Source organism: Triplophysa rosa, linkage group LG17, assembly GCF_024868665.1.
Source record: "Triplophysa rosa linkage group LG17, Trosa_1v2, whole genome shotgun sequence".
Taxonomy (NCBI): Eukaryota; Metazoa; Chordata; class Actinopteri; order Cypriniformes; family Nemacheilidae; genus Triplophysa; species Triplophysa rosa.
Window position 1 is genome coordinate 2,195,044 of NC_079906.1, and position 25,930 is coordinate 2,220,973.

Sequence of the window (25,930 nt, forward strand, 5' to 3'; positions counted from 1 at the left end):
AGACAAAATTATGACAAACTAGTGCCAAATTGTAAATATGTACAAATAAAATGTAAGACTAAAAAGGGCTAAAACAGTTTTTACACTTTTTTTCACACTACTACTACATTTAAATAGAGTAGCTTATTAAAACCTGGTGACCTAGACCTAAGATAAACACTTTCTTTGTATAAACAAAATATTTTCATAACCTACCTTATCACAGTTTTCACACTCAAAGCGCTTGCCACTGTCATGTGACATCTGATGGCGAATGAGGTTGGATTTCCAGTTGAAGGCCTTGGGACACTGGTCACACTTATACTCTCTCTCCTCTGTGTGTACAATCATATGCTGTCCAAGACTAAAAACACATAAAATGACAAAGTTCATAAAGATTTTCTATAAAACGATAGTTGAATAAAAAACACAAAAGCAAAATAAATGCTATATATTGTTATGTTTTAAAATGAAAATGAAATAGAAAACACTTCTTGGTACACTCAATGGTGTCTTATGATAACAGAAATATGTTAATAATTTTGTACACTGATGGTAATATTAATAAATGTCAATGTTTGATTTTAAGGACATTTTTGTTTATTCTAGTTGGACAAGAAAATTGGAATAGTGTTAGGCTGCAATGTCCAGTGTAAATCTTTGTCCTGGAACAAAACCAGTTGACAACAACTTAAAGGCCAACAAATATTAAACAAAATAGTATGAATACATATATGGCTATTAATAACACCTCTGGGGGCACATACTGACCTGTACTCGCTCGGAAAGATCTTTTCACAGTCTTTGCATTCATGCACTGGCTCATCGCTGTCCTCGTGCTCCTGTTTGAAGTCTTCACTTAGCGAATCAAAAATGGAGTTGCAGCTATTGCAGGAATATTTCTGATGTTGCCGTAACTCCAGCTTTGAAGTGAAAAGCTCGTCACAGTGCTCACAGCGGTACATCTGTTCATCTGCAGTGATGGCATCAAACAGTTGTTTAGCTATGATAATTATAAAGATTGTTTTCAGATAGACAAGGTACAAAATATATACTAAAGTACAATGGCCCCAAGAAAGTATTTGGGCACTATACATTTCAGTTGAAATTTACCAAACCAAATTATGTGCTGTACAGCTGTGATTCAGCAAGGTCCCCGGAAAAACAAGAACTGATCACACGTACATTATGGCTTAAATGCACTCTCTGTCAGACATTCATTTATAGCACAATTCACAAGACAAGGTTTCTTACATTAATAATTATGCAATTGACAACTGATACATATTTAAACTGTTCAAAAGTTTTTACATAATAACATGACCATAAGGTCTTAGGAAAACAACATGTTTCCAAAGAAAATGTCATGTTTTAGACTAAAAGCCTTTTTAAATAAATGCATGTATAAAGTAAGATTAACTAACTGAAACTGTCTTCATCAATGGTGACATGTTGATTTAAAAGTCAACCTCATAACACCAAAAAAGTCCAGAAATTCCAAAGTACTGTATGATCCTGCATTCTCAAATTGAATTTATTGATTACTGATATACTTCATGATCATAGACCAAATCGAATGTGTTTCTATACAACACATTGAAAAAAATTAAATGACTGTGTCATTTATTTTAGATTATATCTGTTTAGCCTTATTTTCAATTGATGTCATTTAAAAGTGCATTTTTATATTGGACTGGCTAAAACCAATGTACAGTCCCCTTTGACAAAATGGCTTTTTCGTTTTAATTAGAACATATCAATTGGTAATGCTAGTGTGTGGTTGGCTGTTGTTTCTTCATGATAACAATGAGCATTGTTTAAAAATTAAGTGCGACCAACAAAACAAAATTTATTTTAACAAATGAAACGAAAAAAAATAATTTAAGTAAATTAATTTAACCCAAACCAAGTAAATTGTGTTGAACAAACTGAACTAATTTTATATGAATGAAATAAACTGTTCAGGTAAAATAAAATTGCCTGTAACAAAAAAAAATTTGGTTATAGCAAATTAGAGTGTATTTTTTATGTCTAAAGTATAATTTGTTTCAGTGCACTAAAAATGTATCAGTGCTCTGCTATTCTTATTGCTCATGAAAATATTACAAGGACTATATTTATACTGTATTACAAGTATTTCAGCAATGTTTCTGCTTCATTTTTCAATTATTTTAAATGACACTTATTGACAGAACTCCCAAGCAATGCTCTTATACTTTTATTATGAAAACAATACTGTATCAGTGAAATGCTCTCAACATCAAAGATGCATTTTCATTGAAAAATAACATAAATAAAAGATCATGAAATGTCATGCAATGATTTAATGTCAATGTGTTTTTTTTTTCTCAAGAGAACCCAAAAATGATTTTGACACATTATCACTAAAGACAAACGAAGGTAAAAAGACAAAGAATGGTAAACTAATATCTTTTGGAGAGATGAGGGGATTAAATGCAGTTTAACAGCTAATCTGCAAGCATGGGTGAGGTCCCCTGAGACTCTTCAAACTCCACTTCAAAGTGCACCAATGATAGACCACAAGAAGAAATTAGATAGAGCTGACTTCTCATTTTAACATTCTCTTTCCATCTGTTTGTCTCTTCCAGCCTCTTGTTCGAGTGGCTGCCTGTCTTCATTGGCCATATTCAACTAATTCAACTTTTTTTTCTCTGAATTAATTAATCTACATCTTTTGGACCATACATATTTTCTACATTTTGTATTTTTATAAAAGGCATTAGGCTATATTAATATAAATGTATTATTAAAAACACATATAAAAATTATGTAAAATAATACTCCTGCATATGTTTATTTGTGCAGTGGAAATGAACAAACTAAACAAACAACATATCTAGGAAATTGCAGCTGCTTGGCCATATCCAGTCTACTCTTTCTCAATAGTTCTTTAAAGGTCTCTTTGACATTTTCAGTAATTTTTATTATATTGCCCAACCTATGCATAACCGTCCAGAAGACAAGCAAGATGAGCCAATATATCATGTTTGTAATAGATGGAAACGGTAAATGTGTGTAGTCTGTGTGAGTTTGTTTAAAAGAGTGCCTAATCACTTGCATTAATCTTACCTTCCAAATTCGGTGCCATCGTGCCCTCTGGAAAAGCTTCCTCGTTCATGTAAACCAGTAACTCCTCCCCTATTTCAATTTCTCTATTAGCTTTATAATAGATCTGCACGGAGAGAAAAAGAAAAGTATAGGATTGTATGCCCCACAAATCTTACATTACATATTTTAATTAATAATACTATTCATTATAATAACAATAATGAGTATTGTTATTATTATTAGCTATTATTATTATTATTCCATCTATCCATGTGTTGTGGGAAGTGCTGGAACCTATCCCATCTTGGCAGAGACAGGGAAACACCTGGACTGCCAATCCATAAGAGATAATAATTATTATTATTTATTTAGTATATATTATTATAGTATTACTCGTATATCCTTGATTTTTATAGGCTTTTTTATAAAAATACCAGAGGCAAAAAAAACATTTGGAAAATTTTGTATAATGTAATTCATTTCTATAAACAAAGCATATCTAAAAGCACATGTCATTTGCACTATTACCGATAAACGAAAGTCTTTCAAAGAAGAAAAACAGGAGCAAAAAACACCATACGAATAGAATAATACCATACAATAATATTAATAAACTATCTATTTTAAAATGCATGAAACAATATGCAATGTCAGTGTATCATGTGTTGCTTTTTGATGCTTTTGTATAAATAGCACGAAAAAACGTTTGAATGAAAAGCCGTAATTGCTAGTGTTAGATTGAGACAGTAAAGCCGTAAATTACGCCCACCAAAGTGTTATTTAAAATTAATTCAGACTTTCTCTTATAACTCAGATCTGTTTTTTTTAGATCTATGCATTTATTTGCAGTAAAAGCTACACTTGAAGCAAATGAACAGTTCAGATGCAAAAGCTTCTAAGTGCCGTTTGAAAATTTCTTCTAAAAATTAGCGCTTTTATCAGGCTCCAATGTTTAGATTCAGTGATTTCGGTTTAATGAATAAGACCTCTTTGTCATGAAAGTGAAATATCTTTAAATATAAACTTGAGAGCCTGCTAATTTTTTTTGAAAAAAATTCGAAAAACTTAATTCGAAACTTAATCGACTAAAATAAAAATTAAAAAGAAAACGTCAGTTTTCCATCTGGCACCATACATTCTTTACGCACTAAATTTTGACAGTACCAGTTATTCACTCACGAGGGCGCTCGTGACGAGGCAACAGCTACTGAACTGGGCCGAAATAAAGACATACGGTTAAGAACCGCAGACATGCACAAACTTCCGAGACTTCTAATGTTGTGACAACTGTAATGTGTGATACAGCAGGCCGAGGCATTCAGCTCACCGCTCAAGAGGAATGACCAATACATTACAGAGCTGCTATTCTTCTTCTTATTATTATTATTATTGCATATTTACAATGAAACGAAGTTAAGCGCATATCTGACCTTTTTCTTTCCCGAGAGCTGATAAAGTTGGGCAAGATGTTGAGCTGTAGATCTGAAAGGCTCCAATTGTAAAAGAAGTTCTGGACCCGCAGTGTTCACCATGCAACCCATACTATCATGACACTGCGCACGACAGCAGCGCGGGAGAGAGTCCTTGCACGGTCGTCTTTGATGAGGTGAGTCGCGCTCATTAGTGAGTCTCTCTATCGGCCACTCCTCCTCTCTTATCTCCAACCAAAAAGATTGAACCCCTCCCCGTGTCCTCTCCTCCTCTGACCACCGCATGAATCTATTATTAATGAAAAATCTTTCCAGCTTATGAAAATGTTAAATAAACATCTACTGTTGTTTAGAGCACTGCACCTGTTTTACAGCTAATTTGCACAAATTTATTCGATGGGGACATTTAGTATTTTACACATTTAACTTAAAATACATAAATTACCAAAACTGTCCGAGACACTGAATTATTAAGAATACTAGCCTATTTAGGCCTATTAAGACCACTTTTAACTGGCATAGGTCTATAACTTATTTTTAAATAAACAGTTACTGATCTATATATTCAAATAACTGTCTATTAGGCTAATCATGTAAAATCATAATAAACATTGCACATTTTTTATAAGTTCATTAATTGCTTAATGTGAAGATTTTTGTTACCTTTTGGGTGATTTTTGCTCTGTTATTATAAGGGAAATTGCATTTGAATTAACTGATTTCATTTGATAAAAAAATATATAAACAATTGGCCCTTGTTGTGTTATTTGCTATGTTATTGTCTGTTTGATAGGCAATGTTTTTTTCATGAGATTTACCAATTGTAGCCAGTTACCAAAAATAAAGAAATCAAAGAATGATAAAATGTTATAAATTAACAGCAATATTTAACAATTCATTAAATATACTAATAAATGAAAGCTCACACAACTGTTTTAAAAAGCTGTGTGTCCTGAATTACCATATAGTTTAATGAACTCAAACCTATAGACTGGTTGTCAAATTGTGCTGGGTGTCAAAATGTGCAGTAGTTTGGGGGTAGTTTTTGTTTGCTATGGGTACATTTCTTTCACCCCTACAGTTGTCCCCTAAAGCTGTCTCTACAGTAAATCTTTTCAGGATCTGACAGCACGGAAAGGGCCATCTTGACCCCCTCATGATGCTTTCAAGTGCTTGAGGGTGATGAATCATCCATCATTTAAGTGTCAGAAATCCTCTGTCTGTCACACATATGCGCACACGCATAAGTGAAAACATATGCAAATATGTGAATTAGTAAAAATTTATGGAATCACAGACATTTTCATGCAAACATTAAACAAAAAAATAGATTTTGTGTTTGTGTCTGACCATTTAGATTTACAACAAAGGCATAAAATAAAAATTATTTGTTGTTATTATATTTGTGGGCAAATGGACTGGTGTGTGTGTGTGAGTCCTTAACCTTTCAGAAACAGAAGGCTATGGCATGGCAAATCTGGCTGTGCACTTCAGCTGATTTGACAAACAGTTTAAGTGCATCTTGAGAGATGTGTGAGGGGGGTCAGAGGTCAACATGCTTGCTGAATGGACCACAGCATTGTGTGAAAGCCAGAATTTTCCCACCAACTCTGTCTCTATTTTGTCAGGGCACATAGCCAGCTCTTGTGCCCTCCCAAAAACAAAATTACATGTTCTCTGTGCAAGTACTGTAGTTAATGTCAGTTGTCCAATCTATTCTTTAAAAACACACTCTTATATAAGCACACCAAGCTGTATCTTTACTCAGCGCCAAAAAAATGTTTTTATAGTTTTTTTGTATTTGTTTTCCATTTCTAAGTTAGGTTCACTTAAATAAAATAATCACACCTTTGACAATAAAAGTCACCCACATGACCTGCAGAGGACATATTTAATAAATATAGAGCAATTTACTCTGTGAATGACAGCCATAACCTAAAAATACCCATTAAAAAAGTTAAATACCCTACAGACAGTTAAGTCATGTTTTCACGGACCTGAACACAAAAGACAAATGTGTAAACAAGTAAATAAATGATCCAGGTTGAGATTTTAAAAGGTTACTAGCAACATCAGAATTTGCTGCCCGTCTGCATATTTTCATATGGCTCATACATTGTGCATGCTCAAATAGAACTGCAAAGTACAAAGTTCAATGAATTATGCATTTTTGCATTGTGTCATTCACATTGTGTCGCTCTGAATAAATAATGTTGCTGTTGTCCATAACTGACTTAAATGTACAAGATATAAAAGGGTAAGAAAATGTAAAAACAACTAAGCATCCCAAGGAAAGTAAATAGAAACCATGTTAGTAGAGCAATTTTAGCAAGAGATATTATTCTCCTGTGGGCTCAGCAGTGGCCGCTCATTGAAGTGAAAAGACTTTAATAATTGGGTTATGTAGTTGAATTCAATTGGTGGTTGTCAGTCTCAGGGGTTGCTCATGTGTTCCTCCTGTCCTCCCCTGTTTGTTAGGCTTGTGTTTTACGTGTCAGCGTCAAAAATTATGGTGGCCACACCGGTTGCCACTGTTAGCCAAGGGACAAAAGCTAAGACTTTGGCTTGGCCTGTGAGTCAATCATCTTGCTTTCAACAAAGACTAACTGCCTAAAAGTGGCAGAATAATAGCAGGGAGAAAATTCTCCTGCATGCACTTACGCATATGCCCTACTACACATAAAAAGTGCCACACTTAAAGGTAAAGTTTACTTATGTTGTTCCAAAAATCTATGACTTTCCTTTTCCAACTGAACACGAAAGAAAAAATGTTTACAAATCTTCCTCTCTGTTTGGTGTTTGGACAACACATTACAGCTACACTGACTTGTTGATTAGCTAGTGGATGCATGGGTCAGTTTGAAGTCAAGAACAGTTACGCTTCTTCTATAAATGGTGACAGAAGATGGGAAATTCACAATAAAAGGTGACCCACCCTGCGTCCCAAATCGTCTACTTCCATACTATGTAGTAGTGAAAATTAGTATGAGTCACGAATAGTATGTCCGAAACCTCAGCATGCAAAAAACAGTAGGCGAGAAATACCTGGATGGTCTACTGCTTCTGCTCAGATTCGAGAGTGTGGATCGGATGGACACTTCTAGAGAAGTGCCATGATGCCACGGGAGCTGAGCAACGGTCAAATTTCAAAAGTAAATCAAATAAAAATAGCGGAAAAATTTAAGGAGGATGTCCATTTTTAATGTAAGTGCCAATAAATTAATTTATCGTGACTAAATTATGTTTTTATCAGTGCCTACACACAGGTTGTTTTTAATACGTCATAGGTAAACCATAAAATATGGCGAATGCAGTATGTCCGAAATGTATGCATACTACTCCCACTCATACTATATAGAAAGTACTGTTTTAATAGTCGATAGGTAGGTATTTATTTAAATTCAGTACTTACTGTCACAGTATGCGATTTCGGACGCATACTGAATGACAGAAGGTGCGTTTCATTTGGCCGTAAGTGGACTGCGGAGTAGACTTCACAGGGTGTTCCACCATTTTAAGTGAGATTCCGATCCGAAGGGAGTGAACAGGTGTTTTCGAGCTCATGCGGCGCTGCGCAGACCGATCGGCGAGATTAGCCGCTTGCAGTAGAGGGATGAGTTGAAAAAGAAGCAGTCAAGTCGGACACCTGCTGCTTGCCGTAGGACGTTCGCACCGTGTTTCCTTTTCAAAGTGCGATTGAAGTGGATTAGAATACTGGATTTGTCCAATAAACAAACGTTTAAATTAAAAAGTAGCAACCATAAACTCTTCATATTGCAAATGTTATGTGCTGCTTAACACTGTGTGCCTAAAAATCATGGTAAACATAATATATTATTAAATTACCAATGGAGTCTGTATTAATTTCATTTTTATTTTATTAAACAACACAAAATAACATGTTTATTATATTTGTATGAACAGAGTTTTGGCTGTTTTAAAAACATGCAGCATTAATAAGTATTAGTTGAACTGAGGGTGTTATAATAAACCCGAAACGCATGTGATCGTTGTCCAGCCAATCATGAAAAGCTATGTCGTCACCACAGCCTGGTGCACACCTAAAGCATACCCTCTATAAGGGAACATCAATACATCACTTCAAATCACCCAACTGCCATTGCGCACCGCGTCACGAGTCAGAAAAACAACGGATGAGTTTACGTTTGCTTTTTGTACATTGTGAAAGTTTATTTAATTATTGTTAATTATAATAAATACAGTGGTTTGCGTCACGTAAAATTTTTATTTTACTTTCTGTAGCATTGTTATTATTTAGGCTACACACTCGAGATGATGAATGTATTTATATTTATTTGTATTTATATTTTATTTGCAATTAAAAAGTCGTTTTCATATGCGTAAGGATTCATCCATTTTGCTATTAATAAATAAACTAATGTAAAAGTGGTAAGCAGCAGCAGTTCTTTTTAATTATGTCATGTTATTTAACGTTACCTCAGGAATGTTTACAGCTGCACCACATAAGGAAAAAAGCGAGATGAGACCGACGCCACCATGGGAACGCTCACATAGTTGACCAAATTAAAATGTATTTTTATATTGCATAACAGTAGAGTTTCAATTAATCAAAGCTGCATCAATCAAATAATAAATACAAGCATAAACAAAAGTTAAGATTATATTGATGATCATATACATAATGCGTGTTACTTTGTGTATTTCTAAATAAAAATATTGATTTCTATTATAATCTGCGCAACCCTGCTGTAGCCTTTCTTTGATGACATTGCAGAGCATACCAATCAAGCATTTTTAGTAAGCAAAGTCCATTTCAACGGATATCCCGTGCTCAGGGAGTAGGGAGCAGTGAACACTGCGTAGGAACCCTATAAAATGGAACGCAGCTAGATTGACAGGAAAGAAAAAATGGCAGTGATTGATTGTGCTCACCTGATCTTCATTTATGTGACACACAGCCAGGTTGTGCTTTTGGTTGGAAAGGGCTGTGCGTACATATTTAAGCCAGCTACCGCTGAACTCCAGAGCTCCATCCAAACAGAACTTCACATTGGCTATGTTATCCATTACCTGAAGCAAACAGAATTACACATTGTATTTTAATAGTGATGTTATTAAAGCAATTGTCATATGATTGCAGTATGATGGGATACTGCACTGCCACTGGCTCCTAATAGCCTCTCAAAGATTCAAAGCTTTACCTTTGGCCTACAAGACAACCACTGTTTTTGCACCCCAAAAATAACACTAACTAATTCAGACATATGTACCCTCCAGATCCTTACATTCTGCTAGTGAACAACATCTTGGGTGCCATCCCAAAAAAGCACAAAATCACTTTTCACACACCTAATCTGGAACTGTACCACAATGGTGGAATGACCTGCCTGTCTACAAGATTAGTGGAATCTTAATCCATCTTTAAGAATCTGCTTAAGACACATCTCTTTCGTCAACACCTGACCCAATAATAGGCCACAATTTTGTTGTTGGAAAATAAATTTTATATGAATAAAGTTGACTTTAGCATGCTGAAATTACTTGATTCAGAGTAATTTTACCAGGTTTAGCTAGATTTAAAAATGCAGATTGACCACCCAAATTAAGACTACATGGTATATCAGGATATACCTGGTTTATCACTACAGGTCATGTCATATATTTAGCTGCATGAAAACATGCAGTTTAGTAAGGCATAAACAGAGTAACTTCTAATGAATATAATAAAAAGGTGCACACAAATGGACTGAAGTAAATAGGGCTGTCATGCCATTTTACCGATCACATTCGCACCGGCATTAGCACCTCTCAGGTGGCATAAGATGGACAGTAGAACTGCTTTCAAAAACATAAAATAAACTGAAGGACGCCACGATCGGCGGTTGTGTATTTGTTGTCTGTGAGGGTTTGTAATAATTGGCATAATGAAGACACAAGTTGCGATTAAAAGAGCAAAAAAGGCAGACCAGCCATATTTGCCCGTTTAGTCAAAATGCTGCCAGTATGAGCAACAGTCATTACGAGTCTACGGATTCGTGTGTTGTGTGACATTGGTCGGTAGGGTGTAGGGTGTGCTCATGGGAGTTGTAGTTTTGTAGTGTCACATTCAGGGTTATTCCTGGGTCAAAATTGGTCTTCGGTGGTGGCTCACAAACATAGTCATCCACACACAGTTAAATGTACCCTACTCTTGAACTGCGAGTCCAACACTGATTATAAATCCAAAATAAACGCAAAGAAACAATTTGATTTATCATTTTGTTATTATTTAGTTTTACAACCTTTCCCAAGTTATATAATTGGTTTGAAATTATGTGACACAGATATAACCTATCACTCTCACATCCTCCTTTCTTGCTCTCTTTGCAAAAAAAAGCTGTAATTTGTCTACTGGCCTTCATTGATTTTCATTTACCAGACTTGATAATTATTGACGTATAATTATATCAGTATCACATGGCATTAAAAAGTAAACTATTACTACCCATCCATTATTTTAAATAACAGTTCTTATTTTCAACATATAAAATTACATTTCATTTAATTAACAGCTACCTAACAACAACTTGTGCTTTGTTCTGGTTTCACCTCTCTCCTGTCTAAAGTAAATTATTTATTTTATGGGCAATTTACACATTGTCATGTAAATACTGTGGATTATTTAGACTAAATTTTACTAACCGCTCGTGCTTTTGGCCTAAGCACACTTAAGTTTTGAGGTGTTTTGAGTGACTGATTCGATGGATTCAGACAGTGAGTCTCAAGGCTCGTGAGTTTAGTGTTTGACCTGTTTCAATCGTTCATTTAAATGAATCGGTTCAGAGGAACCTTTGGGTCGCGAATCGGACATTAGCAGACGCACTGTGTGTTAATCACAGGTGTTAGGACATTGCAAAAGAGTTAACATGGAAAACACTTAATCAGTGGATAGGATTGTTTCGTTTGTTTATGTCAGTTGTATGAGCGGAACAGGCTTAAAAAAACAACGTTATTGTTAGCGTCCACTGGTGTAGACGCAAATATAGTTATAGTTATAGTTACAGTCATCTTTATAGTTATCATTATAATGTGAACTGCCCTTTACTGAGCAGTCTGCTCCAGCAGTAGCCTACTTCATGTCATATGTCGATCGATCTGCGCAACACAGAATGAAGTCAAACACATCTTAGTTTGGGAAACAGAGAGGGTGCACGCAGACTTTCTGATGCTCTTTCCTGCAGCCATCACAAGCACGGCAGTCATCTACATTGCTAATAAATCACACTTTAAATAATCAAATAAACCTTTGGCGCTGAAAACAATCGTTTTGGCGGATAACATTTTTAAATGTAGGAAAAACCCTGCACATTGCAATTAGTTTATTGTTTTGCATGACTTTTGAGAATTATATTCAACCTGCCAAAGTGGCTAGTAGCTGTTTTACCCGCCACAGCTAAAATTTACCCACATTTGAGGGGTTGGCGGGTGTTAATGTCAAGCCCTGATAGCAATGTTTTGATAGTAAAACAAAACCACATTTACACTTCGAGAAAATCAAACAGGGAATGGCTTTCTTATAGTTCACTTCACAACACCATATCGTCGCTGTCGGGCGGAAACCTCCTATGTCCAAATTTGGTCAATTTCATATTTTTTCACAAATCAATGATATTGGTCAGTCCCCATGTGGGTCTGTTATTTTGACCAATTATTAACCAATCTAAAGTGTTGAAAATAGCTTGAGAGCAAATCTCTTAACTCCATTGGACACTTCAACTGTCTGAGAAGTCTCGTAACTCCACCTCTTCTTCACTCCGCAGGAGCCTCTCGGCATTACGTCTCCTGATTTAAAGTTTTTTAGACAATAATGAGTGAAAATAGTTAGATACATTTGAGTAGGCCTGTTTTGTTAAAAATTGATAGCTGTAATGCTTCGGTGCAGAAGGAAGCCCGTGAGCCACGAAGGTAAATTTGCGAGCAGATTCGGCTAATTTCCGCCTATTAGACAGCCTAGTCAGCTCATCGTTTTTTGTATTACATCACTTATAGTTCTTAAACCTTTAAAATAGAGTTTAGGAAGATGTATGTAACCACAGTCGTTAGCTTTGGTTAACTATTGAAGCCTTTTCTCTTGTCAAGAGGCTCAACGCGACCGCCGACTTTATTTGCGTGCAGATTAATTTCCACCTATATTATAGACAGCCTGTTTAACTTTTTATTTTGATATTGCATCACTCATAGCTCTAACGTTTAAAATACAGTTTAGGAAGATGTATGTAACCACAATCATTAGCTTTCATTAGCTCTTAAAGCCTCGTCTTTTGTCAAAAGTCTCAATGCGACCGCAGATTTTGATGAACACTGCTGGCAGCAGCGACTTCTGTGTCCGTACCATTCTTATCAATGACAGCGTAATCTCGTATCTCTCTGCTCCCAAGTCATAAACCTTGTATCTCCGATTAAACATGGTTTTGGGGAAATGTTGTGTTAATGTTGGTACACAACAGTATATGATAGCAATATAAGGTATAATACCAACTTTAACTATAGAATGTTTAATAATTCAAAAAATATGCAGTTTTTTAATTTCCTGAAAAATAATGGTTTTGGAGATGCGAGGATTCCGCCCGACAGCGACGATATCCACCTTTAAATTGCTAACCACTTTTATTACATTTTATATGAAAGTCAGCATGAAAAGGAAGTAGCGATTGCCTTGTTAACGTATCATGACTTATACGGATTCTGAAATGAGAAAAAAATGTAGGGCGGTACTTGATTTTGTCCATTGAGGACTGATTGGATTGTTGTCAATTGCTATTTGTTAGTAGCATCAATCTTTCCCGGACAGAAACGAGTCTCTGATAGCCCCACCCTCACGCCATTATTCGTGACCGGAAGTGTTGAGGGGGGGGAGGTTAACGTTTCTGATTAAAGATTATGAGGGCACATGAATAAAAAAAATGCACAGATAAGTAATTTATAATAAACAGTATTTCACTATTTCAAATATTCCATATAAATGAGAGTCAATTGTTTATTTCAGTTTCGCAGTGATGTGCAATCCAAGGCATATTCTTTGCTGTAGCATTTACATTTCTGGACAGTGTTGTAGTTTTGTTCATGTTCTGAACTATGTCGTAAACGGAAGAAAGAATTTTAAACATTGAAATTCTTTTAAATGCTGGGGTCACATTTATTAACTTTGGTTAACCTGAGACTACTTTGAATGTTTATGGTTTCTAGTTACTTGTCGAGAGAAACATAAAGAGAAAGATGGGGGGATTGAGAGGGGAGAAGTGACACATGATGTCACAGGATTTCTCTCTCTCTCTCTCTCTCTCTCTCTCTCTCTCTCTCTCTCTCTCTCTCTCTTTATTTCTACTTCTACATTTCTACTTTTACTTAAGTTTATTATTTACTATTTCTTTATTATTATTATTTTTTATCTCACACATACTGTATTCTCTTTCTCTGCTTTTTCAAACATTTAGGGTCGAATACCTAGAAAGATGGCTTTCAATTCTGCTTTGGGATTAAGGAGCAACTCAATTCTGTTTTAGGAGCCCAGTTATTTCCAGCAGGTGTGAGATCCTGGCACATGCATGTTCCACGGTGTGGGTTTGTGTCACCAGGTAAATAATGATGCTAAAAAGCTTGAACCAGACCATAATTCCAAAACACCTTTGTGGCCCAAACACGCTCCAGTGAGTATTGTGGGGTAATATAACATTATGCCTGCTGTGCTGATCAGTCGGTGAAGAAAAAGATATGAGAAAGTCAGTGTTGAAGTCTCGAGACTCGGACTCGGTCTTGAACTCGGTCTCGAGACCCTATCTTGGTCTTGTCATGGACTTGTGTGCATTTTGACTCGGTCTCGACTCGAACTCGAACACGTTCGGAATTGGATTTATGCCCGAGTCCACTCAAGTCCCAGCAAAAATATTAAACACATGGAAAAGACATCCCTTTATGGGCCAAAAATGAAAGTTGTTTCTATAGCTTTTCATGGCGTCTCCTGATTGTTTAATATTGATGTCCAGTCTGTACAAAGTATAAACTGGTTGAAATTTTGAGTTTACACGTGGAAATAAATTAAGTGAGTCTCTTTGAAATAAACTGAGCTGAATGATTTGAGTGCAGTAAGATAGCAAGCAACCATTGAATCAAGGTTAAAAATGGATGATTTGTCAATGTTCATTGCATTGAATCAGTATCACTTTTGTACCTGCAAAATCACCATTATTGTGATCTTTTTTAGCTTTAGTTGAGCTCTTGGCTCTTCTATTTTAATGTTAAATTAGGTTTCCTTCAGCCATAACTGTGTGTTAAAATAAATTAGTTGTAGCAAAGAGATGATTACTTCTGAACGGTAATGCATGCATTTTGAAATTGTTTAGATCACTGTTAATAATTGGGTTTGTTTTATTAATGTGTCAGCTCTGTGGATCTGTAGTTTGATATACTGTGATTTTTTTTAGGAATTAACATATTCACAATCTGTTAAACCACTTTAACATACAATGACATCAAGAATCTGCATATGAAACTCAACAATGGTGACAATCAACAAAATAATGCTTCATGCTGCAATGCATGCTTGGTGATCTGTTTATCTGAATTATTTTGACGATTGTCATCATTGTTGAGGGTTGTATGATGATGGTTGATGTCAGTGAAATATGTTTGTTTATTTTCTCTCATTACTTGTGCATTGACTAGCCAGAGCACTCAGACCAGTCATCAATTGATCAATAATGTTTAAAACTAATACATTTTATTACAGCATGACTATTTCCATGAGAACAACCCTAACTTTTGTAAAAGTCTTTCACAGTGCTCAAGTGTTTTTATAACACTATTACATGACCTGAACGAATTAATTTAACAAAAGTCAAGGATCAAGACCCCAACTAAAGCAAACACTGATCACAATAATGGTTATTATTGTGGGTACAAAACTCATTTCACAGAGTCTCATTTCATTTATTTCCATGTGAAAACTGAAAGTAGTCTGATAAACTCCAGATTTGAACCAGTTTTTACATTGTACCAAGGTCCCCTTACGTCAATATCAGACGTTCAGAAAATGTAATAATGGGCCAATAAAGGGACATCTTCAACATCGAAAGATGCAGAAAAGACGTCTTTTGGACATATTTTGGTCAGGGGGAAGTCATAATTGTAATAAAATTACCTTTACAACACTTACTATGTGGCCTTTTTTACCCTCAGCTAATAATATTTTTAAACTAATATCAGTCTAAGTAAATAAAACACAGTGTACATGCCATGGTATATTTAATGCACTGAGCACTCTATGAGCTCGGTGCCAGTTTTATTGTTTCCACCAAACATTTAACATATTCTTGAAGATTTCTATAGGTCTCGTCTCAGATCTTTTGTCCTAGGACTCGGACTCGACCCTCTCTGGACTCGGTCTTGACTCGAACTCAACCTACTCTGGACTCGGTCTTGACTCGAACTCGACCTACTCTGGACTCGGACTTGACTCGGACTCGAATGAGCTGGTCTCGACTACAACACTGGAGAAAGTAAGGCGATGTAACCTTTGATATGGATATTGAGCCAATCAAATGAGATGTGATGAAACAGGCAAAACACTTATAATTAGTGGTCATAATTGACTTAAACTTAATTTTAGGTGCACGACAGCACACTGCACTCTGTCGCTCTCGCAGTATGGTGATGTCATACACTGATCAGTCTGTGCAGCTCTGTGTAGAGTCGAACACGACAAATTTTTCTTCCAATATGACAACGTGTAGCCGCTGAGCTGGATTACTATGTCTAATGAACCTGCTGCAAAGGCGTATGAGGGCTGGTATGTACGGTATGCACAGTGCTCTCGCCTCCCCCAACGGACAGACAACAACACAGCAACCTTGTATGTGCAAAGATGTCTGACATGCTTATGTGCAACGTGGTGTTTCACGTGGAGCGTAACATAAGCCAAAAATTACTCAAATCCAATCTAAGCAGTCAGACTGAAACGGATTTCCAGAAATGCGATTTAAATAGGATTCAGACAAAGTTTGTCATAACTTATTGATTTTTCTATTTAATTAATATCATAATACCATAAACATAAGACTGCTTTACAATGCTGTTTGCTCAATCAAGTTAGAGACTGTTACTACCATTCCATTCTTTGGGTTACAGAGCTGCCTTTGTCAATCCTTGCCTATCTATTAATACACAAACATAGCTATAACTTCTAAGACTGGCTTAATAAAACGTCTCATTCAGGTTGTTGTAACTTAGACTTGACAAAACTTCATTAATGGAGGTGCTAAGGTGCCTTTCATTCTCATTGTGTAAAACAGGAAGGTGTAATTGACACCTCTGTATTGCCTACACATAATTAACACATCTTCATATCGGTAAAGCATATCTGTGTCATTTTCCATATCAGGCTGATGCCGATATTTAATTCAGAAGCCAATATCGACCAATAATATCTGTGTGCCAATAATATTGTGCATCCCTAATATATATATGCAAGATAATGATAGAGTTGTGTCATCCGGCAGCTAGAGGGCACTCATGTGGGGGCAGTGGAGGCACAGGGACGGACCAAGGACTGGTCAAACACACCCTCATGCTCTACGGTTAAACTGTGCTCGACCAATTGAAACTCAGACTCATAATACGATTTCACCCAAACTTGAAAACTAGAAACTGCATAGCATCAGCCACCCATAACACTCAACATGGTAGCAGCACATTATAGATATACCTTAGAAAGTCTAAAAACATGAATCATTTAATACCATTTTACCACCCATGTGGCCTCGCTTATGACAGCAGAATAGAAAAATAGTTTAGAGACCAAGTTAAAACATTTACATTTCAGAACATTTTTGCAAACACTCACTGATGATGGTTTGCACAATGACATCAGGGATATTCTCTAGAAAAGTAAACAAAGTTGAAGTTGATTTCATGTTATCGTTACACCTCAGGCTAAATAAGATTTTTAACATTTTAATGGGCAATTTTTTGTTCAGGCATACGGTGGTTTCTTGACTTCTCTTCATTAAGTCACTCTTCATTCATAAAACGCATATACATACACTTACATCCATTCACTATACCGCACAGGCCAGCACTAATCTGCAACCCTGACACAGGATATCCTGCACCCTTTATTACAGTGCCAGAATTCATTACTTCACATCAAACACACTATGACACACACGCACATGCACACACGCACTCACACACACACACACGCACTCACACACACACACACACACACACACACACACACACACACACACACACACACACACACACACACACACACACACACACATATAAGCACACACACACACACACACACACACACAGGCTTTGGTTGACTATCCCCGTGGGGACAGTCCATAGGCGTAATGTTTTTATACTGTACAAACTGTATATTCTATCCCCTACCCCTAACCCTATCCCTAAACCTAAAGATCATAGAACACTTTTTGCATTTTTAGATTTGTAAAAAATATTGTTCTGTACAATTTATTAGCTGTTTTGCCCCTGGGGACCTCAATTTTGGTCCCCACGGTGACACGAGTCCCCATGTGTTGGTGTGTATTCAGGTTTAGGTCCCCACCGGGATATACAAACATGAACACACACACACACACACACCTGTGGCTGTACACGTCTTAAGTCTTTCAAGCTGACCCAAGTCCAGACACAACACACACACACCAAAGGCAAACCAAACATCAAAGTCAACCACACAGTAAGTCTCTCCATTAAGGTGAGAGACATTTAAAAAAAAGGAAACAGATTGTAAGACAAATAGAGTCAGATAGAAACTTTATTAAGGAGGAAATATCACTATTGTCATAATAAGACAATTGTGAAACATTTATGATGATGTGTTAGTCTTCAATGTCTTTACTAAAACATATTACTGATTACTGTAAAAGGTCTGACACAACAGTGAACAAACGTCAACAATACATCTACAATATTCAACATTAAATTAAGTCTCAAGATTGATATATACAGTATACATATAGACAGTATATACAGTATATATATATATATATATATACAGTACATACAGTATATGCTAAGATTACTGTAATGGTTCGGTACACACTGTGCAGAAGTACAGTGTCTACCACTCAAATCGAACACTTCAGAAAAAAGGCGAAAGAAAGAGAGTGATAGGGAGCAAAAAAGAGAGGGCGCATTAATCATGTTTTAACCTTAACTTGGCCTGACTAAAGAAGAGGGAGATCTGGATGTCTTAAAGTGTGTTTGTCTTGCCAGCTCTTTCGAGCTATTTCAAATGCCTTGCTACAGTGTACACTCTTGCTCCAGACATACATCAATAAAAGTCAGGCCACTGTTACACTCTGCAACCACAAACCACACATACAGGTGCTGGTCATATAATTAGAATATCATCAAAAAGTTGATTTATTTCACTAATTCCATTCAAAAAGTGAAACTTGTATATTATATTCATTCATTACACACAGACTGATATATTTCAAATGTTTATTTCTTTTAATTTGATGATTATAACTGACAACTAATGAAAATCCCAAATTCAGTACCTCAGAAAATTAGAATATTACTTAAGACCAATACAAAGAAAGGATTTTTAGAAATCTCTTCTGCTTTGTTGGGTCTGGCATATCGCATCTTCCTCTTCACAATACCCCATAGATTTCCTATGGGGTTAAGGTCAGGCGAGTTTGCTGGCCAATTAAGAACAGGGATACCATGGTCCTTAAACCAGGTACTGGTAGCTTTGGCACTGTGTGCAGGTGCCAAGTCCTGTTGGAAAATGAAATCTGCATCTCCATAAAGTTGGTCAGCAGCAGGAAGCATCAGAAGCATCTCGCCTGGGCTAAAGACAAAAAGGACTGGACTGCTGCTGAGTGGTCCAAAGTTATGTTCTCTGATGAAAGTAAATTTTGCATTTCCTTTGGAAATCAGGGTCCCAGAGTCTGGAGGAAGAGAGGAGAGGCACAGAATCCACGTTGCTTGAGGTCCAGTGTAAAGTTTCCACAGTCAGTGATGGTTTGGGGTGCCATGTCATCTGCTGGTGTTGGTCCACTGTGTTTTCTGAGGTCCAAGGTCAACGCAGCCGTATACCAGGAAGTTTTAGAGCACTTCCTGCTTCCTGCTGCTGACTAACTTTATGGAGATGCAGATTTCATTTTCCAACAGGACTTGGCACCTGCACACAGTGCCAAAGCTAACAGTACCTGGTTTAAGGACCATGGTATCCCTGTTCTTAATTGGCCAGCAAACTCGCCTGACCTTAACCCCATAGGAAATCTATGGGGTATTGTGAAGAGGAAGATGCGATATGCCAGACCCAACAATGCAGAAGAGCTGAAGGCCACTATCAGAGCAACCTGGGCTCTCATAACACCTGAGCAGTGCCACAGACTGATCGACTCCATGCCACGCCGCATTGCTGCAGTAATTCAGGCAAAAGGAGCCCCAACTAAGTATTGAGTGCTGTACATGCTCATACTTTTCATGTTCATACTTTTCAGTTGGCCAAGATTTCTAAAAATCCTTTCTTTGTATTGGTCTTAAGTAATATTCTAATTTTCTGAGATACTGAATTTGGGATTTTCATTAGTTGTCAGTTATAATCATCAAATTAAAAGAAATAAACATTTGAAATATATCAGTCTGTGTATAATGAATGAATATAATATACAAGTTTCACTTTTTGAATGGAATTAGTGAAATAAATCAACTTTTTGATGATATTCCAATTATATGACCAGCACCTGTACAATCCAGGTGTAATTTAGCAGCTCATCAGTATATTAAGCATGCATGTCACACACTGCTTGATGGAAAACATAAAACACATCTCCACTCACCTTAAAACATCAACTCTAAGCATCTACAGTGGTATCTGGAATGTTTTTTCACACACACACTAAAAATGCTAGTAGGTAATCCAGGTGTTGTAGGTGTATGTAAAAAGCTGGGGTGACTGGGACACAAAATCCCTCACCCCAGTTCAGATTGAAAGGTTTTGTTCACAAGCACACACACCAAGCCCTCTAATACCACAGTGACTTGGTTACATGGAGCAGAGTTTTTTTAATTTCCTTCCTCCGGTGCTGACACTGATGAAAAAAATAAACACATAACACAGTACCATTATATACAAAATGAAGAGTCATAAAATTTAAGGGACACCCCTATCCTGCCACTATGCAGTGTGTGTGTACGGGAATGTACAGGTGTTGTGTTAACAACCCAGCAAAGAACTGGCTCTCCTGGTCGAGTCTGGTTTCTCCCAAGGTTTTTTTCTCCATTTAAAGGTGCCCTTCCCCGTGATGCCAATTTTCAAACTTTAGTTAGTGTGTAATGTTGCTGTTAGAGCATAAACAAAAGTTCAATGCCAAGCGAGATATTGTCTTTAACAGAATTCGCTTTTCAAGGACTACAGAGAACGGCTGGAATCGGACTACAGCCCTATACTTCCCGGGTACATGATGTCACTATTCCGAGTTTTTTGAAAAACCTCCGCCCAAAGGAATACGCCAAAAAAGGGGCGAGGCCTTCCTTAGAGAAGAGGAAGAGCCTCTGGAGTAGTGTTTGGTTGTCAGAGATTGTAAACATTTGACTGAGCTGCGCAATTAATTACTTTCACTTTCATCACAGTCCTACAGCTGGTAATAAGAATTCCGCTACACACATTCTAAGATAACCAACGGTCAAATAACAGCTTCCATGACTTTAACATCGGCTGTGAAAGCTGTTCTGTGCATTACACTGACATTGTGTGTGTGTGCGCATACCTGTGAAACACTTCTATGAAACGTCCTTTGAAGTCCTCCTTTCAAATGTCTCCTGGTCAATCTGCTTGTTTTATTATCCAACTTGGGTCCAATATAAAAAGGCAAAACTAACGCTTCTGTTATTAGTGTTAATATAACCGGTCCAGTGTCATTTCCATCGCCATAGTAGGAAAAAAATTCTGATCTCTACCAAAGATTGACGTTTGCACATGCACTAGCAGACCTCTGTTACACTTCGATCGATCAGCATGTTTTTAACTGATGAAGTGAAGTTGACGCCATTGTTACTGTTTATTGCTAAAAGCCAAAGCTTATGAATACACGTGCACTGAGAGAGGGACCGACCAATCACAACAGCCTGAGAAGCGAAAGCTCGCTGATATGGTATGGGTGGGACATCTTCAGACACACGCTCTAAGCGGGGAACCAATCCCGACAGACTGGGTCAGCTTTACCAATCAGAGCGTTTCGGAAGGAGGGATTTTATATATACTGTAAGAAATCCAGTCGTTTTGTTAGAAGAGGGACAGCGATGGACAATAGACTTAGAAATATAAAGCGTATTTTGAAATTAGAAACATGAAGATCCACTGTTAAACACCCAAAAACATAATCAAAGCCTCAAAAACAGTAAAAGAATGCCCCCTTTAAATACATTATTGGAGTTTTGGTTCCTTGCCACTGTCAGCTGCTGTGTGCTTGCTCACTCTACTGGCTCTATACTATATACTATATTTTCCCAGGAATGTTAACTGCAACCCATGATATTATTGCAAATTCTCTTTGACCTGTTGATAATATGTCTAATGTATGTTTATCTGTTAGACTTGCAATAATACCAGGAGAGTTGTACATTGTACATGATGCCTATGTACAGTATGTGTGCTTAAATGTGTTATACGTGTCTGTGTCTGTGTATGCTTTTGCTTTTTCCCATTACCTTCTCTATTTCATATTGCTTTTAAGATTTGTCTTATTTTCTGTGTTCAACTTATGTTATTGTTCTTAATTTTGGTTTTCTTGTACAGCTGCTTTGATGCAATGCAAATTGTAAAAGGGCCATGAGAATAAAATTGATTTGAATGTTAAGATACGGATATGGACATTCTCATAAAACCACATAGCAGGAGGTGCTTCACTGCCACAGTGGAGTGAATGAGCTTTCACACTGTCACTCCAATAGAGCAACAGAACTGTGATGGAATACAGACAAATACTCACTAGATCTGGTCTAATCCAACCAATAAGAATTTTGTTGAGAGGAAGACTAAACGAAAGTTTATTTGAGAAAGTGTGTGTGGTCTTGTCCACAGGGACCAAATGAGTCAAAAGCCCTTCCTGGTTCTCTCTTCTCCAGCTCCTAACAGTGCTGTATTTTTATCTTTGACAATGGGTTGCATTTAGTTTTTTTCTCACAAGCTCTTCCTAAAGCTGTTTTTGTGTGGTGCTTGTGGGATACAGGCAGCCATCCATTTTTCAGTGTTTGTCTGTGAATGAATATCTAGGGCTGTCAACGTTAACGCGTTAACGCATGCGATTAATTTTTTCAAATTAACGCGTGAGAAAATATTTATCGCAATTAACGCAGCATCCGTTTGTTTTGACATCCTTTGTCTAGCGTTACATTATGTAATCACGCTCTTATTCGTGTACAGGCTTTTAAACCACTTAAGTGCGATTTGAAACAGTTGCTTTGACGCGTTCAATGGAGATAGACCGCTTCTAAACTGTGGGACGCGGCAAAACGCAACGCGAGGTCCAGTCTGGTGTAAACAGTCACCTGCTAAGGGCTGCGTCGGTGAATCTCTGTCAGACAGCGCATCCGTGTTAAGTTCTCTTTCGTGCTTGAATGGATAAAACCACACAAGATTATGTCAGAAAGCCCGTTTTGTCTAGCATTTTCTTAAGCACAGACTTCAAAGTGTAAAATAAAATCTTAAATGAATGCAAAGTGTTGTGAAAATGGGAGTGCGGTGACGGTCAGATCTGCGTACTGAGACAGCTCTTAAAGGGGCCACGTTCTTAAACGTGCTGCTCTGACTCCTGTCACTAATGTTAATCAAAGAACAAAATAAAAGAAGAAATCAATGTGATTTTGTAGCTTTAATGAGAATTCTTCTGCATTTAATTTATAATTTAGCATTAATAAAGACTGTAAAGTGTCCTTCAATTCCTGTATGTTTCCTACATGAGCTCTCAATTATACTGTTGAATGGCTATAATTCATGTTAAAATAATCAATTTAATAGAGACATCAGTTACAGTACTAATATCAAAATGCTAGCTTTCATAAAATGATGTTGTTAAAGAAATATGTTGTTTCTACATCAATTTGAAGATTAAATGTGAAATTATTAAAATGTAAAAGTATATTTTAAAATATAATAGTTATGTGCGATTAATCGTGATTAATCACAGAAAAAATGTGTGATTAATCCGATTAATTTTTTTAATCGATTGACAGCACTAATTCAATGCCAATCAACATTAGAGCACCAGAAGTTTTATATGGTTGACAGATAAGCATATATGGTTTTATATCGTTTTCACATATCTGCTTACTCACAATGTTAATACAACAATCTGTTTACAATCCCACAGACAATTACATTTACAGTTATGATGGCTATTGTACATCTTAAATAAATTTGAATCACATTCCTAATAGAGGCATGGAATTTAACAGTCTAATAAAACTGTTTTCTTACTAGCAACTAATTAAACAGATACTATCACTAATGTGCATGCTACTACTACTATCACTAATCTGAAAATGAATATATAATTAATACAACAGTCTGATTACAAGCCACATACAATTATTCATACAGATATCATCACCAGTGTGCAAGCAGATCGTACCAAAATTAATAAATTCATACATATGTATACGAGCAATCTCGTAAAGTAGTTACGGATTGTCATGAGATTGGGTTGTTTAACACCTACCGGTTTTGTATCTTTTTTCACAAGCCTTTGTTGGAGATCAAATTATTAATTCAAATAGATTCATGCAAAGAAAGAATGACAGAAAAGTTTTGTGAAAAACATACATGTCAGACTGCACTTCTGTAATGAAACCCCCTGTATTTAATTTATGGGTTCTTGTTAAGGTCTGCTCAGGAATGGCACAATTGCATTATTCATTCTTTCTTTACTGGCTGGCTTTAGAAGTCAGTTTTTTACAGCTAAGCTTTATGATATGCATTTAGGGCAATTAGGAAGGAGATATATTGACTCATTACTACAGAGCAGGTGCAGAGAGTGGCATGTTTTGGGGACTGAAGGTTGGCTCTAACTAAACATGTCCCTTTTTTCATTTAATGCCTAGTTGAGGCATATTGAGGCATTGGATCTGTCCTATGGCCAGGGTAGCTGTGAAATGCAGGTCAAAGGCTGTAAATTTTACGTGCTGCAATTCACATTTACAATAAGTGTGTCCATGGGCGCAACTCTGGTCTGACAAGTAGGGGGCCTAAAACTCAGTGTTAGGTAATAGTCCATTTTAATTTCAGTTACAAAATAGCCTAACATTTTAATATGCAATGTTTTTTGAAAATAAAAGTAATAATAATAAAAAACATAACTTTTCATTAAATTTGTTTCATGAAGTTCATATGGGGTGTTAAAGCACAATAAACGTGCATCTGCCACGCTGTAAACGCTGGCCCATGTTGCATCAGGAGCGAACTTAGTGTAAATGACCAAATGATTAAAATGATTACATTTATTAAAATTATTAAAAGGATGGTAACTTATTGGGATAATAAAGCCATACACCTTCCCCTAACTTTACCATAATCCATGGGTATTCAATTAATGTTTAAAAAAAGTGGTCTATTTTTATTTTTTAAGGTAAAAACTACATATTACAGCATAATGTAACAATTGAAATGAATTTATCATGAACAAATAGCATTAATAATCAGCATGTTAACAGCATTTCATAATGAGCAATATTTGAATTGGGCAGATTATATAGAATCAGTTCTGGTATAAATGGCTGGTATTAAGTTCTGGTATTACCACTCCAACCATTTTCCATTGTTAAATTAGCAAAAGTGGATTCGGATACGCCCTGAGTGCACCGTGCGCTTTAAACCATGTGCTTAGATCGTGAAAATAGGGCCCATAGGCTATTCAGTGCTCGAATTGAAGGGGGGCTGGGGGTATCCGGGATCCCCCATAAGGCATTAGGGACCCCCATAAGAAGTAAAAAATAGACTTAGGGGGATCCCTCGGATATTTTTATTTGAGTAAAAATGATAATGACAAATGTGATTAAATTCATGCAATGGATATGGTAAATTTCGTGAATTAATTATTTACAATAATTTATATTAAGTTTGTTTATGGGCTAGTTGTCATGTCTCTTTAAATTTTAAACGCCCCGCCCCACGTCTAAAGACCGCTAAGCGCAGGACATCATTGACATCACTGCTTGATTGTCGTCGCTCCTGTCACAGTCACCAGCTGGAGTGCCCTCTCAAATCCACTAGAGGGCACTCCCCTCATCACTTGGACTGTCATATCACACTACATTACCCATAAACCATTGCCCGGACTCATTAACCATCATTACTTTCACCTGTGTCCTGTTAACGGTTCTTTGTCTGCCTATTTAAACTAGGTCTTCTCAGTTACTCATGGCTAAATCTTATTTTGTGTCACACT

General features: G+C 36.6%; 2 protein-coding genes across 9 annotated transcripts in view; one reads left to right on the plus strand and one right to left on the minus strand.

Moving 5' to 3' along the window:
• The window catches only part of LOC130567666 (platelet glycoprotein IX-like), a 253,006-nt gene that overhangs the window by 141,276 nt on the left and 85,800 nt on the right, over positions 1–25,930 (plus strand). The gene's annotated exons all lie outside the window — the stretch shown is intronic.
• Positions 1–25,930, minus strand: part of prdm16 (PR domain containing 16) — a 402,250-nt gene that overhangs the window by 36,099 nt on the left and 340,221 nt on the right. For 2 of the 3 annotated variants that reach the window (XM_057355906.1, XM_057355907.1), the window contains exons 4-7: positions 9,393–9,530; positions 3,070–3,172; positions 751–952; positions 196–343 (exon numbers count right to left, since the gene is read on the minus strand). In XM_057355906.1, the coding sequence (XP_057211889.1) occupies positions 196–343; positions 751–952; positions 3,070–3,172; positions 9,393–9,530 (591 nt within the window). Of the gene's footprint in view, positions 1–195; positions 344–750; positions 953–3,069; positions 3,173–4,478; positions 4,660–9,392; positions 9,531–25,930 lie in introns of those variants that run through there. The other variant, XM_057355911.1, reaches the window with a different exon arrangement.